The sequence below is a fragment of the Paroedura picta genome, chromosome 1, assembly GCF_049243985.1.
Source record: "Paroedura picta isolate Pp20150507F chromosome 1, Ppicta_v3.0, whole genome shotgun sequence".
Classification (NCBI taxonomy): domain Eukaryota; kingdom Metazoa; phylum Chordata; class Lepidosauria; order Squamata; family Gekkonidae; genus Paroedura; species Paroedura picta.
In genome coordinates, this window is record NC_135369.1 from 192747004 (window position 1) to 192762905 (window position 15902).

The window sequence follows — 15902 nt, forward strand, 5'->3', positions numbered from 1 at the left end:
AGGGAAGAACATATATAATTCTCCGGCTCAGACCTCATCTGCAGAGTTTCAACAAGGAGTGCATTTTTATGGTCAAATTATAAGATTCCAAAGGAGAAGCTGATAATGGAAAACACTGATACAGCCGTAACGATGGGGTTGCAATTGCATCTCTAGGAGCAAATTGGTTTTGATAATATCTCCTTTTCAGAATGGCTGCTGTTCCGAAATGATGCCGGCATCTCCATCAATCTCCGCTAACTCAGTAATTCAGAATGACTAAGATTCAAGCGGGGTACCAATAAGCAGTAAACTTATGGCTCTTGCTACAATAACGGCTGGTCTGGAACGCCTGTCTCACAGCAGGTGGCCCTTCAGCAGCGGCGGGGCGGGAATGGGAAGCCTCCCGATCCATTTTGAAACTAATTCCATAAAAGTTGCAAGGAGATGAGCAGCTGAACTCCCTCACAGTCATTTCAGCTACTAAAAGGGATTTTTTAAAAAGTAAGAGAGAAAACGAAAGCACAATGCACCGGAGTACCTTTCCTTTTTTTTTTTTTTAACATGGTTTTATACTAATACTGCTACACAGTGACAGCTGTCTCAACACATTACCTTAATATTTCAGGAGCCATGCTCAGAGGAATTTGTAACACTATTCTAACGATACTGTACTTCTTTGTAGCTGCTTAAAACTTTTTGCAGATTCACTCATTTTTTTAAAAAAAATATACAAACCTTTTAACGTTGTTTCCCCCCTTCCCCACTGCAAAAATAGCACCCGTTTCCTTTTATTGGCTGCAGCTGCCTGTCATGCTAAATTCAGTTTTGGAAGGAAAGGATTATCTCAACTGGTATTGTCCAACCCAGGCCAACCCAGGCTCCTCCCGAGAGGCCCCCCCCTCCCTTAGCTAGCATTTACTCCACGTGGAAGATGGGCTCCGTGGCATTCTCTCCCCCCCCCCCTCCGAACCACATCCTCCCAGGTCCCATTACACAGAAGAATGATACCGAAATGGGCCTTATTGAGAGACCAGCACGTGCATTCCTATCGGGTTATTTCTTCCATTCTGTACTTCAACACACTTTCCGAGTGGATATCCATCAACTTTTTAACTTCTGCCTTTATTTCCCACCCTTCAGGGTCAGAGATCTGCCCAAGGCCCCTGCAACGATTATTTAAGGAGGTATGGGGGGGGGTCATATTGGGAGGACCATCTCTTCTGAGCCCTCACTGCCCAGGTGACAGCCAAGGTCTCCTTATTTTTCCATCCACTCCTCTTCCAAGGGTTCCAAGGGCCCTGATTGCCCCCATTGCCAAAATAATGTTTGGGTGTGGTCTAGGGCTGCCAATTCCAGCATGAGAAACTCCTGAAGAAATGGAGTAGTGGCTGCTGAGGGAGAAGTTTGGCAGGAAGGATTTCACACAGAATCTATGGTATACTAAGAGGAAGAAGAGTAAGAAGAAGAAGAGGAACTGTTTTTTGTAGCGCACTTTTTACTACATATATAGGATCCTCAGGACAGGTCCACAGCTTGAGTTACGCCATTATCAAAAATGTCAGCAAGGCTTTGAACTCTCTCCCTCATTATTGTTGATGTTTTTGAGTTGGGAAATCCTTGCAAATCTAAGGGGTGGCACCTGGGGAGGGAATGTAACTATGGGATTTCTTTTTCTCCTAGACTTTATGGAATGTCCTCTAAAGCAATCTTTTATTCCAGGGGAGATTTCCTCTGTACTCAAGAGATCAGTTGTAATTCCAGGAGAACTCCATGACCCACCTGGAGGCAGGCAACCCAAGGTCCTTGCTGAAAGTCAAAGATGATTTCATCTGAATTAGTAGCCTTTTGGGGGGTTACAGAATCAACCCTATTCAGAATAGATTGAACAGTCTGAATGCTCAGCCTTAGTTATAATATTACACAGTTCTTGTTGGTAAACATTTCAGGCACTTCCACAGATAATTGTGAGCATTTCCCAAAACTGACTGTTTTGCTCTACGGAGTGATGTAGGTTTTCAACTTTCTCCAGATTTCTACCCTCCACACATTAAAAAAGCATATGTTCCTTCCTCCTCACCAGTTCTTCATTTCTTTCTGCCTAAACAGTTTGAGACATTATTTAAATGTTGCATTTCCAAGTGTTCCTGACTCTCTCTGCACCAGACTCCTCCCCACCCATCACTCATGCCTGATTTCACAAGCAGAGCGGGTAATTAGCATCCTTCACAATTACCCAACACTATTTGCTTTGCTAATTTAATTCCACGATGAAGGTGCTAACTGCATGAAGTTGTAATGTAGCAGTTGATTTATGAAGTTCTGTCTCTAAGGGATGGAAATCAGACATTGAGCCTTTGGGGGGAAGAGGGCGGGGAAGGGAGTTAAAAAGGCGACATCCATTTGCAAGGAATGGCGTTTTGAAAAGTGAGGCTCCTTTGACTGAATGTGCAAGCATGAAGTCGAAGCACATCGGCTTGTCTTCCCACTTGAGTTATGTGGTGATTTCCAGCGAAGCTGCATTTGCTGCACAAGGGCAAAGTGGGTGATTTATTTTTTTTATTTAGTTTACCATGTTTATATGCCACATATCTTGTAAAAAGTTTCCAAAGGTTTTCATAGTCCAGTGAGAAAATCGTAACCGTATCAGCATTTAAAAAATGACCAAGACCATCAACATCTCCAAACAACATCATAAAAATAAGAGGATTTGAGCAATAAAGATTAATCCATGGCCTTGGAGAGCTGGGGAGATAAGGATGGTCTTTTCCTGTCCCTGGAATGGAGAAACATGTTACAGGGAAGCATATTCCACAGTGCTGGGGTTACCGCCGAAAAGACCCTATTCCTCTCAGATGCCCATATCATATGGGGGACTTTAATGTCCGTGCGGATGCGTCGACTCCAAGACTTGGCCCAGACCTGGTGTTGGCCATGGTGACACTGGTCCCACTCATCAGGCTGGCCACACCCTGGATCTGATCTTTGGTGCTGGGATTGAGATCGATTTGGTGGCTAACAACGTTGTTCCATGGTCTGACCACCATACCCTGAAGTCTCACCTACGGATGCCACCTCTCCACTGTTTGGGTGATGGACGCATTTTAGTCCGCCCACGGAGACTTATGGAATCCAAAGGATTCCTGAATGCTCTGCGGGACCCGATGCCCTCCGGTCTCGCTGGAGGCTTGTTGGCCACCATTGATGAGATAGCTCCTGAGCGCCCTCTCCGTCCTCGCCTCAAGCAGGCCCCGTAGTTCACTGCGGAGCTTTGGGAGAGGAAGAGGGAGGAGGGGTGGCTAGAGCGAGTGTGGCGGAAGACTCGCGATGAAGCTACAAGAACATCTCCTCGCACACTTATGAGATGGTGGTGAAAGCGGCAAAGGGTGACTACTTTGCTGCGGAAATCACATCTGCTAGCTCTCACCCACCCAATTATTTAGGATAGTTCAGACCCTTACTGCCCCTGAGGGAGGGCATCAAAATAGTAGTCAATTGGAACTTGGCTGTGAGGCTTTTGCGAGCTATTTTGCGGATAAGATCTTGTCGCTCCGCCATGACTTTACTGTCACAGTTGATACAGTTTGTGAACTAGAAGCTCTGTGGCCATTGCGGGGGGGGGGGGGGGTTAGGTTTGATGGCTTCAGTAGCTGCCTTTATCCAAAGTGGACAGATTGCTAGGGTCAGTGAGGGCGACCACTTGTCCCCTTGATCCCTGTTTTGTCGTGGTTGCTTAAGACCAGTGAGCCATGGATAGGCGTTCCCCTGAGGGCTCAAGGAAGCAGTGGTTTGTCCTCTTCTGAAAAGACCATTGCTGGATCCGTGGGACCCTGCCAGCTACCACCTGGTATCGCATCTCGCATTCCTGGGCGAGGTAGTTGAGAGGGCCGCTGTGGACCAACTCCTAGCTTTCTTGGAGGAAACTTCGGCCCTTGATCCATACCAGTCTGGCTTCCGTCCTGGCCATGGGGTGGAGACCGTGCTGGTTGCCCTGACAGATGATCTCCAGCACCAGCTGGACCGGGGCGGGCCGGCCATTCTCATGCTATTAGACCTGTCAGCCGCATTTGATGTGGTTGGCCACAAGCTTTTGGTTCACCACCTCACTGAAACTGGGATTGGAAGGGTCGCCATCATTGTGACTGAGTCATTGTTTATCTGGTTTTAATGGGGAATTTTAATGGTTTTTAATGTACTGTATTTGTATTGAATGAGCCTCTTGTGGTGCAGAGTGGTAAGGCAGCAGACATGCTGGCTGAAGGTCTGCCCATGAGGCTGGGAGTTCAATCCCAGCAGCCGGCTCAAGGTTGACTCAGCCTTCCATCCTTCCGAGGTCGGTAAAATGAGTACCCAGCTTGCTTGCTGGGGGGTAAACGGTAATGATTGGGGAAGGCCCTGGCAAACCACCCCGTATTGAGTCTGCCATGAAAACGCTAGAGGGCGTCACCCCAAGGGCTGCCCTGCCACTTTGCCGCCATCTCACCTTTGGTGCTCTCCAGCGGCCACCATGGCTGGGGCTCCCCCTCGGCGTAGCACTGCGCAGCTGCTGCTGGCAGCACCCCCCAGTGGGCGGCCAGAAGTCAGGGGCGCCGGTGGGAAAGCAAGTGGAGCAGGGGCTCAGGTGGCAGCAACATCCCTCGGCAAGACTACCCCCTCCCGGGCCTCAGTAAAATTGTCAAGCGTTTACTGGTCCCTGGTGATAAAAAGGTTGGGGACCACTGCAATAAATCATCATCATCATCATCATCTAGAGTACTACCAACTTGGTATCGTAAACAGGGCCTCACTGGGAGATCTTGAGCAGTGTGGGTAGATGGTCCTTTAGGGATAAGACTCTAAGACTCTTCATTAATAAAATAGTTTTTTTTAGAAAAGAAATAGCATTGTATAGAAAGAGAAGAAAAGGAGTTCATGGAATCATAGAAAGGGTCATCTAGTCCAACCCCCTCTCCCCCGCACAATGCAGGACACTCACAACCCTCTCGCTCATCCACTGTAACCTGCCACCCCCTTGAGCCTTCACAGAATCAGCCTCTCCGTCAGATGTCTCTCCAGCCTCTGTTTAAAAATCTCCAAAGATGGAGAACCCACCACCTCCTGAGGAAGCCTGCTCCACTGAGAAACCACTCAGGAACTTCAGGAACTTCTTCCAGATGTTTAGATGGAATTTCTTTTGAATTAATTTCATCCCATTGGATCTGGTCGGTCCCTCTGGAGCAAGAGGGAACAATTCTGCTCCATCCTCCATATGGCAGCCTTTTAAATACTTGAAAATGGTGATCGGATCCCCTCTCAGTCGTCTCCTCTCTAGGCTAAACTGACCAAGCTCCCCCAACCTTTCAACAATTGATAAAATTTTTAAATAATATATAAATACCATTAAAAACATTTTATTTTTGCAGCCCCAAAATGCTTCGGATTTAGGTGGGGGGTCAAATCTTTAGAGTGCAAACCTTCTCTCAGTTTGCAGCAGTGAGTGAGGCCAACACAGCAGGGAGCTCTGCAAGTTTTGCATCATTCTCACCCTTCTCTGTTTTATCTTCACGACAACCGCATGAGTCAGGCTGTGCTGAGGTATAGTGGCTGGTCCAAGGTCACCCCGCAAGCTTCATGGAGAGTGAACCCGGTTCTGCCTGATCCTTTAACTACTACACAATACTGTCTCTGCAAACCAATAAGAGATGCAGAATATTCCGCGTTCCGCGTTCATTGCTAAGGATTAGGGCAGCTCAGAGTTCTTGGATATTTTGACGCAATCTAGAACTTGGCCACCAGAGGACGCTTCTGCATCACTTAATAGACAACAAGGCTTCCTAAGGCTCAAAACAAAAATTGAGTCCAGCTGCACCTTTAAGACCAAAAAAGATCAACGTCCCAGCTCCTGCTTGGATGCCCCTCAGGGGTTCCTGTTTTTAATAAATCTGTTGAGGGTGTTCAATCTGCTTTCTATAGGCAAATTGCAGGGTCTCCCAACTGTGTCTCCTATCATGCCATTTGCGCAGAATTTGGCCAAATTAAGGTAGAGACGAGGGCCTGGATAGCTACATTTAAATTTTGGGTCAGACTGTTTTTTAGAGTAGAAACTGGCAGCCTTTTAAATTGTATAAAAAGTGACCCTCTTAAATTTTGGTTCCAGGCTATTGAACAAAAATTAGTCTCCATTGGCGTCGATCTGAACTCCCTTCTACCTCTGGAAGAAAAATCTATCTTCCAGATTATTAAACAGAGATTATTAGACCATGAGCAGCAGGAACTCATACCTACCCAGCCTCGAGTCTGCTCACCAGCATTCTTTGGCATCACTATGGAGAGAAATATTATGCCTACATATTTGCATCTTCTTGATGTCCCACCCCTGAGAAGAGCTTTTCTCCTCGCACGAATGAATGCTTTCCCCTCCAAGGTCTTAGAGGGAAGATTCCACCATATCCCATACCATGCAAGACTCTGTCCGTGTGGTTCTGGCTGCCCTGACTCTGTCCCACACATTTTGTTAGATTGCCCCTTATATGAGCAGTGTCGGGATGACAGCTTTGTTGCCTTGCTGGGAAACAAGCCTTCTGTAAGTAAATCTATGACCTTGCAATTTCTGCTCTCTGACAAAGACCCAGAGGTAACCATTTTAGTTGCCAGAGTTTTAACTAAGATGCTTTTATAATATGCTGCCTATTTTGTATTTTATCTTGTATAGTTTAATCATTTTAAGATCTGTTTGGTTATGTAACCCCATGGCCTATTTTATTATTTCGTTGAAATTGTAAGCCCTATTTCTATATGTTTTATACATATTTTATGCCAATAAAAGGTTACTAGCTGACTGTGATTCTGTGCAGCATTGTTAAAAAGGACAAAGCCTAACTGAAAATGGAATTACTGTTATTTGTTTTTAATCTCCCATTTAACACAGCAAAAGATAGAGCTCTGAACTGCAGATCTCCCACAGGGAGCAATTCCGTCCCCGATGCTGTTCAGTTTCTATATGCACCCACCTTGCCCAGCTGATCTGGAGTTTTGGGCTTGGTATACATCAGAATGTGGGTGACACTCAGCTTTTTCTGTTAATGGATGTTAATACCCCGACAATCAGTCCAGATGTGGCTGGATAAGTGGATTTGGAGACAAATCAGAGCATATTTATTGTTTTATCAACTCGGTGCTGGCAGCCCTACCTGGAATCCTGCACCTTGTCAGACATGAGAAGAACTTGCAGGAGGACTAGTTTATAAGAAAGAGGGGGAGGGGGAAGAGGGGGAGGGGAAGGAGCCATAGAGGCAACCCTGCTGATAATAAAAGGGGTCTTATTTCTGGGAAGCAGAGTTCATTGTGGCTTGAAGAAACTTAATGACTAGTGAATGACTCAATGCAATCAATGCTGGATGTTGACCATAATACTATAGAATTCCTTTTCTGTCACATCAATGGCTGCTTTGTTCATTAGCTATTAAAAGATACCACTCCTCTTTTGATCCTGAAACAAGGTGCTTAACCTTGAAAACTTGCATGTACAAATACTTTCAAAGACCCATTCGAACTGACTGAGGCCATTTTGGACATTCGGGGCACAACACATACCAGGCTGATGGCTCACCAACAGAAGGGCATGGAAGCTGGCAGCACAGCAGGCATGCTTGGGTAGTGACAGTGACTCTCAGCCAGTCTCTTGCAGATGGACACAGCTCCTTGAGGAGGTACACCGACCTTGGGGACGTTTCAGCACATGCTGAGTGCCCTGATCCACAGCAGGGAAAGGAGAACTCTCTCCATGATGGTGAGCAGGATCAGCTGCGGGGTAGGAGGAGGATGCCCTCATGCCCACCGTAGCCCTGTCCAACCTGGCCCCGGCACTGTCTCTCCTGCTCTCCCTCCCTTGCTCTCCCCCAAGGCCTGGAGGAAAGTTTCTAACTTCCTAGAAATAAGCTATTGTTATTAACTATGAAGAACGGAGAGAAAAGATAACAGCTTACAGTGCATAGTCTCAATGTTTAATTTTCAGGTAGCATTACATTTATTTGATAAATAACAATTTATATCCATTTGCCTTTTTTGTAAAGCTGGGCTCTTCCTCTTTTACCGAGGTCAAGGATCTTTCTTTAAAGGTAATCATTGTATTTCTGTGGTGCATTGACAGTGTCCGGGACAGTATCCCCTGACTAATGGGTGCTGACACGTATGGGTTTTCTTTAGCTGGACACAATTGGAGACCTCGTCTTCCTGTCTGCAAGGATTGGCTGCAAGGAAAGGGAATAGCAGGTGATTAGCAACAGCCATCCTCCGCTGGGCTGAAGGCCGTGACGGACAGGGTAGGTTCTGCCTCTCCCTAAAAGCGACCAATGATATTTGATGGAACGTTGGAAAAAAGCAATGGGGAGTCAGCAATGGGGGAGTTGAAAGAGAAAAGAGTGTCCAGCTGAGTGAGACTATGGAGAACAGATGCTTAGTACTGACCGAAAAGAGTCCATTTGTAGATATCAACCTTATTGTCTTCAGTGTTAAGTACAAACCAGGGGTAGTCAAACTGCGGCCCTCCAGATGTCCATGGACTACAATTCCCAGGAGCCCCTGCCAGCGAATGCTGGCAGGGGCTCCTGGGAATTGTAGTCCATGGACATCTGGAGGGCCGCAGTTTGACTACCCCTGGTACAAACCATCAGTAAAAGTTAACTCCTTGTTTGTTTAACCCTGTGGACTTTGTGTCTCAAGAATTACACATGCAAATTACTATCAGTTTTATATAGATCTGTTTTATATAAAATAGGATACGAATAAGTGTTCGCAGCACGTAAACGGAACAGCAAACCCTCAACCTGTCTGAGTGCCTGTTATTAAAGGGAGGGGCTGGGCTACCTTGTCCGCTGACGTCTCTGTGAAGGAGAAGGGATCTGAGAAGTATAATGATCTTGGCTCTCTAGAGATGTTAAAAGAGACAAGATGGGTGCAAGCATGACGGCCCGACCTACATGTAACCCCTGACTCTGTGTGTGTGAGAAAGAGAGGTCTGAGAAGAGGGTGGGCACTGTGCAGGGGGTAGGAAAGGGGCATCACGCAATCAATGCAGACCTGGGACGAGCAACCAATGAGAGATATTCCCATCATGCCCGGCTTAGGGGAGACAGACTGGATGAAGCAGGATTCTAGAGGATAGGGACCCTGGACCTAAGCCAGCAAAGCAGCTCCTTGGTCCTTGTCCAGTGGAAATTAAAAGGGAGCCCTCCGCCTGAACATCTTCTCAAGATGTGATGAGGGGCATCCTGAGTTAGCGCATCAAATAGGAGAAACAGAAGGCGATCTCCAGGCCTTGGTGGTGTCACTCAATACAAGAGGAGAGTGCAGCCTACCTAAGCAAACTGGGCAATAGGCTTCTGGAGTTTTCATTTTGGTTCTTCCTTTCTACTTAAAGGCTTCAAGGCGACTCTGGGCCACCAAATATACAAACACTTGGGGGGTGGGGGGGGAGTAGTTTGCCTTGGAAAGGCTCAGCTCCTTCCCTGAGAAACAAATCCACCCGTCGCCCTCTTCCACCTCAACAATGATGATCAACTAGCAAAAAAATTAATCAATGTTCTGTAAAATTTTTATTTTTTTGCATTGATCTGCACTGATTTTATTGCATTGATCTGCTACAACGTATAACTGGTGATAGGCACAGAGAGAGAGAGAGGTACAAAACAGAGGAAATGGGTAGGGGGAAACCTCTGCATCATCAACAATTGGCAATCCCATCCTTGTCTTATGAGTTGCTGCCCAAAAGAGTGATGCAGAAGCCACTACAAGCTTCTGCTGATGTCCAAACCACTTTAAAGGGATCTCATTCACGGTGAAGTTCAATTGGGGGGGGGTGGGGGGTAGTGCTGCCAGATTCAAGTTGGAACCTGCCAACATGTTTTATTATGTCTAATTTTTATATCGTGGCCTGTGATCGTATTAATTAATTAATCCATCAGGATGGGAAACTCCTGGAGATGTAGGGGTAGAGCTGGAGAGGACAGGGACATCAATGCCACAGACTCTACCCTCCAAAGCAGTCGGGAGATGAGCCATAATACCTATGGGGGATCTCCCTGTCCTACCTGGAGGCTGGCACTAGTGTTGTGAGCTTCCGCGGCCAAAGCAGCCGTTCGAGCCCAAAGCAGCCTGCAGCACAGGGGGAGGGGCGTCACTGGCTTTGCCCCTCTCCCCCGCAACACGGCGCTGGCCGCTTCGGGCTGGAATGGCAGCTTTGGCCGTCGAGACACACAACCCTACCTGGCACCCCTGTTATGCAGCCAGGTGTCTCTCTACTGCAGGCTTTTTCAACCAGGGTTTCATGACACCCCGGGGTTCCTTGATGGCCCTGGAAGGGTTTCCTGAATAGAGTTGATTAATTTTTAATATTTTTTTAAATTGTTCAACATTTGTTGGGTGATATGAGCATATATCAGGGATGGCCAAACTGTGGCTCTCCACGTGTCCATGGGCTACAATTCTGGCAGGGGCTCATGGGAATTGTAGTCCATGGACGTCTGGAGAGCCACAGTTTGGCTGCCCCTGCCATATATGGTCCTGCCTACCCCCCCCCCCCCAATGCTGGGCCAGGAAAGAGCAGGAAGGACCCCAGGTGAGCATGTTCACATCGATGCTTCTCAACTATATGCTGTACCATCGTGCCACTTCTGGGGTTTCTCGGAGCCCGGAAAATGTTTCAGGGGTTTCTCAAGGGTAAAAAGGTGGAGAAAGGCTGTTCTAGCACTTTTCCAAATAGCGTGTCTGATTGTGCCTTCCGACCATTTGTCGTTCAAGCAAAACAACTTGAATGTGTCCTATTCCGGGACCTGAGGATTGGGATTAGACACGAGTACCATCAGTATCCCCTCTCCACTTGCTAGGGGGGGAATGGGTAGTTGATTAGCCGCTCTTGCCAGGTAGTCATTAACTATTGACATGTTAATTGGTTTTAATGTATTTTATGGGGTTTTATACTGTTGTAACCCGCCACGAGCCGCAAGGGAGTGGCGGGAAATAAATTCAATAATAATAATAATAATAATAATAATAATAATAATAATAATAATAATAATAATAATAATAATAATAATATTGAGGGAGCGCCCATCAAGAAGCACTGTCTGCCCTGTACTTACTGCACAAGCTCTCTTCACAGTCATCAGGGCAGTCTCCACATGGCTCTCCTACTTTGTAAGGTTTATAAATGTTCTCTCCCTCGACGTTTCCCCTGAAAGGAGAAAAAGGCATCACTCTCCATTAATGCATCGCAGGTCCTGCCAAAACTCACACAAGAAGCCGCATTTTTTGAAGCTGTCAATACAGAAGCTCTGGATTCAGGGGCTGGTGGAGTGTACCATCAATTCAGGGGTGAAGCCCTGAAGACACTCATGGGAACTGTAGTCCATGGACAGCTGGAGGGCCACAATTTTCCCACCCCTGAATTCTAAGCAAATCTGGATCCCTCAAGTGCTTGGGTGCAAATGCTCCTGTAAGCAACTCAGTGCTGCCCAGTTTTCCATGATTGGAGAAAAGTGGAACAAAACCATAAACGTCAACAGCCATCAGGGCAACCGGGTCCAGTTTCTCTTGCCGTGCATCCGATGCAGCCACTGTGGATTGTATTCTAGACTTGGCTTTGTTCATAGGCTTCTTTTGGTACTGTGAACCACCTTAGGAGCCCCAATAAATGGGAAAGGCACCCTAGCAATCTAAGAAATATAAAAGTGAATGTCCCCCCCCCCCCAGCAGTTTTCATTGTTCCATGTGTCTTTGGACAAGAATTCTAATATGGCAGGTTTAGTGTAAGGGGTTTTTGAGGTGCATTGATAAGGAAATGGGGCAGAGAATGAACTTGGTTGTTATACGTACGCAGGGCAGTAATGGCAAACGTAGAAATATTTGTATATTGCATGTGAACAATTAGCAGCAGCACAGCCAATCTGGAAGGATTTGTACCAAACCAGCTGCAAGGAAGAAAATAAATCAATTAGATCAATGGTTCCTAAATTTCTGGGGGCTGCTGCCCCCTTGGCTCCCAGCCACAGCCCTAGTACCCTCCCCACACACACACATGCATACGAACATACACCTCTTTCGGGGGGTTAGGTCTACTGCAAACTGCAAATACGCTGTATTGCCTACAGTTCTTTTAGTTGTCATACAGCGGCCGTATTTTAGCTTGGAAAAAATATGTAAGTCCTTTGTAAAAATCATTTGTAAAAGACATTTGGGGAGAAAAACAGAGAGAGAGAGAGAGAGAGAGAGAGAGAGAGAGAGAGAGAGAGAGAGAGAGAGGCAAGTCGTGGGAAAATCCCCTGGCCAGGAGCAAGCAGGAGAAGGCTTTTCCAGCCTCCCAATGGAGACTTTTGGGGAAGGGTTACCAACTCTAGGTTAAGAAATTCCTGGAGGTCTGGGGTGGGGCCTCCTCCCCTCTGAGGAGGGGAAGGAGGAGGGGCAGGAACATGATCTCATCCAGCCCACCTTCTGGAGCTGTCATTGTCTTCAGGAAGCTAAGCAGGGTTGTCCCTGGTCAGCACTGGGCTGTGAGGCCACCAAGGAAGTCCGGGGTTGCTACTACCCCGAGGCAGGCCATGGCAAATCACCTTGGAACGTCTCTCACTAGGAAAGGGCAGCCACAGCAGGAAGAGTCAGACTACAGCCTCCCTACCGCTCAAAATTCCTCACCACCTCACTACTGCCCTCAAATTCCTACTACTCCCCTGGATTCTTCCACCATCTCCAGAGTGGGGCAGACTTTGAGGACCTCTAGATTAGACTACGGTTTCTCTCATTACAGCCCTGCTTGTCCAACGATCTAACCTTAACAAATATACCTGCTTGTCCAATTTATACTGATAACCTTTCCACTCGGGGAGGCTGACAAGATCCTTGGAGAGGTGAGAGCCACCACCTGAGTTCTTGACCTTTGCCCTTCCTGTCTCATAAAGCTGCCAGAGGAAGGCTGACTGAGTGGGTAAGGAGAATAGCAAATGCCTGGAGGAGGGAGGTTGTAGTGCCTTTGTTGAGGGAGGCAGAGAGTAAACCTGTTTTTTTAAAAAAACCTCCCTAAGCCCTCCTGTGTTGAAGGACATCCAGGGTTCTATTCTTAGGCAAGATGCCAGAGCAAGGTGGTTGCTTCTTAGCTCCAGGGGCGTTTGGAAGAGTTTGGTTTTCTGGATCCATTTGTGATGTAGCCCCCTCACATCTCTAAGCCTGTCTCAGTCAGGCTAAATCCCTGCTCCTTCTGGGGACTTTGGTTTGCTGGGGGCTCTCAGCATCATTCCCCGCTCTTACCAATTTGTCTCCAGGTCATTCTGCCGCTCTGTCCTTTGTGGTGTTACCTGCATCCATTGCTGTGTTTTGTCTGAAGGCTAAATAGCCTTAACAGTTCACTGGCACCTGGGTGCTAAAGCTCTCTTCTGATTTTACTTCGAAGATAAGAGCCTGGTTTCTGTGGGCACACAATTTGTGTGTTAATGGGGAAGGGAGATTGTTTATATATGAACCCTGGATTTGTCTTAGTCCCTCGTTCTTAGCAATGCCTACCTACCATGTAGTGGCCTGTTAGTATTCTCTGTGGACTTTAATCAGCAGCTTTTCTGCTTTTCTCACGAAATTTTGTATCCTTTGGAAACGTACCCCAGGTTTGTGACACTGTTTCAGTCTGGGTTTAGTCTGGGGATTGGTTGCCTTGGTTGATGACCTCTACTGAGTACAAGTTAGGGGGGTTATTTATTTATTTATTTATTTATTTATTTGTTTGTTTGTTTGTTTGTTTGTTTGTTTAGCTTATTACCCGCCTCTCCCCGAACCGGCTTCTGGCGGGTTACAATCAGTCCATAAAAAACCCTTTAAAACCCCATCAAAACCCTCTGGACATAAAAACATACATATGACCCTGTTAGTTCTGCTGGATTTCTTAATAGCTGATACTATCAACCACAGGACCCTACTGAGCCACCTCATGGCACTGGGATTGAGAAGGAATCATGTTACAGTAGTTTGAGAGCTATTGAGAAGGACAGACTCACTGCTGACCTGGGGGGTTCCACAGGACTGGATCTTATCCCCCATGCTATTTCATAGAATCATAGAATAATAGAGTTGGAAGGGACCTCATGGGTCATCTAGTCCAACCCCCTGCACTATGGAGGACACTCACAACCCTATCGCTCATCCCCTGTCACCTGCCACCCCCTTGAGCCTTCACAGAATCAGCCTCTCCGTCAGATGGCTATTTCTTATATACATGAAGCTACTAGGAGAGGTCAGCAGGAGGGGGGGATTGCAATGTCACCCATATGCAGATGACAGCCAGCTCTGCCTTTCTTCCCCACCTATCCAAGGATACTGTTGCTATTTTCTGAACCAGCGCTTGGAGTCAGTAATGGGGTGGATGAGGGTGAAAAAGCTGAAACTTAATCTTGACAAGACAAGAGTTTCTCCTGTTCAACAGAAAGTCAGGCCCAGGATTTGAGGTCTCTGCTGTCTTGAATGGGATTATACTTCCCTTGAAAAGTTAGGTTCACAGTTTGGGAGTATTACATAACACAGCGATCACCTTCAAAAACCAGGTGGCTTTTGTGGCTCAGAGTATTTGTCCAGGGCATCAACTGCATCCATTCGTAGGTCAGTCAGATCTAGACATAATAGTCCATGACTTAGTTACATCCAGTCTGGACTATCACAGTATGTTTTACTTGGGGCTACTCTTGAAGACTGTTCAGAAGCTGCAGCTAGTGCAGAACATGGCTGCTAGATTGTTGGAAGGGGCCAGCTATCAAGAACATGTGACCCTGGGGCTTCCAGGGAAGATTCAATGGCAGGCTGGCCCTTTCATTTGGAGGGAAGAACACTATAAAATTATTAGCCCGCCTTCCTCCAAAAACTCAAGGCGGTTTACATAAAATATAAAATCCATAAAATCCCATAAATCCCCCCAACCAGTATAATTCCCGGGGTACCAAGATGGCCAGGTCCCTCCTAACCCCCACAATCATCTAACAAGCGGTGCACTAAAGGTTGTACGGCACAGCCTGAGGAAGGGGCCCATCGCTCCTACTGATCTGGCCTCAACCTTAGACCTGTCAGAATAGCTTCATTTTGCAGTCCCTGTGGAACTTTGCCAGTTCCGTCAGAGTCCTCAGCTCTCCTGGGAGCTCATTCTACCAAGTCAGGGCCAGAATCGAAAAGGTCCTGGCCCAGGTTGAGGCCAGGTTATTTCCCAGGGGCTAGGAGCCACTAACAGATTGGCACCTACAGAGCAAAGGGCCCTGCAGGGGGCATAAGCAGACAAGGGGTCCCTCGAATAGGTTGGGGCCAAGCCGCGAATGGCCATAAAGGTCAGAACCAAGACTTGGAACCTGATCCAGGCCAAAACTGGGAACCAGCACTGGCTGGATATGTGTCCTCCAAGGTTAACCAGTGAGGATCCTAGTAGCTGCATTCTGCGCCGGATGGGGTTTCTGGGTCAAGGACAAGGACATAGAGCGAGTTACAGAAATCTAGTCTAGTGGTGACTGTCGCATGGATCACTGTGGCAGGACAGTCTGGGGGCAGGTATGGAAATGATGATGAAATGCCATGCATTACCCCTATGACCTTTGCCTCACTGGCAGTCTTCAAGCAGAGGTTGGATACACACTTTTCTTGGATGCTTTAGGATGCTTAGGGCTGATCCTGCGTTGAGCAGGGGGTTGGACTAGATGGCCTGTATGGCCCCTTCCAACTCTAGGAGTCTAGTTCAGCAGTGGGATGGGCTGCCTAAGGAGGTGGGGAGCTCCCCCTCACTGGCAGTCTTCAAGCAAAGGTTGGATACACACTTTTCTTGGATGCTTTAGGATGCTCAGGGCTGATCCTGCGTAGAGCAGGGGGTTGGACTAGATGGCCTGTATGGCCCCTTCCAACTCTAGGATTCTAGGAGTCTAGTTCAGCAGTGGGAT

The 15902-nt window shown here is 47.2% G+C and overlaps 1 protein-coding gene across 4 annotated transcripts in view; it reads right to left on the minus strand.

Annotated features, from left to right (window-relative positions):
- Positions 1-7950: 7950 nt before the first annotated feature.
- LOC143826424 (serotriflin-like) overlaps positions 7951-15902 on the minus strand; it is a 56920-nt gene continuing 48968 nt past the window's right edge. For all 4 annotated transcript variants that reach the window (XM_077315227.1, XM_077315235.1, XM_077315219.1 and 1 more), the window contains 3 exons: positions 11830-11924; positions 11097-11188; positions 7951-8207 (listed from right to left, as the gene is read on the minus strand). In XM_077315227.1, coding sequence (XP_077171342.1) covers positions 8080-8207; positions 11097-11188; positions 11830-11924 — 315 coding nt within the window. In that variant the 3' untranslated portion in view covers positions 7951-8079. The remainder of the gene's footprint in view (positions 8208-11096; positions 11189-11829; positions 11925-15902) is intronic.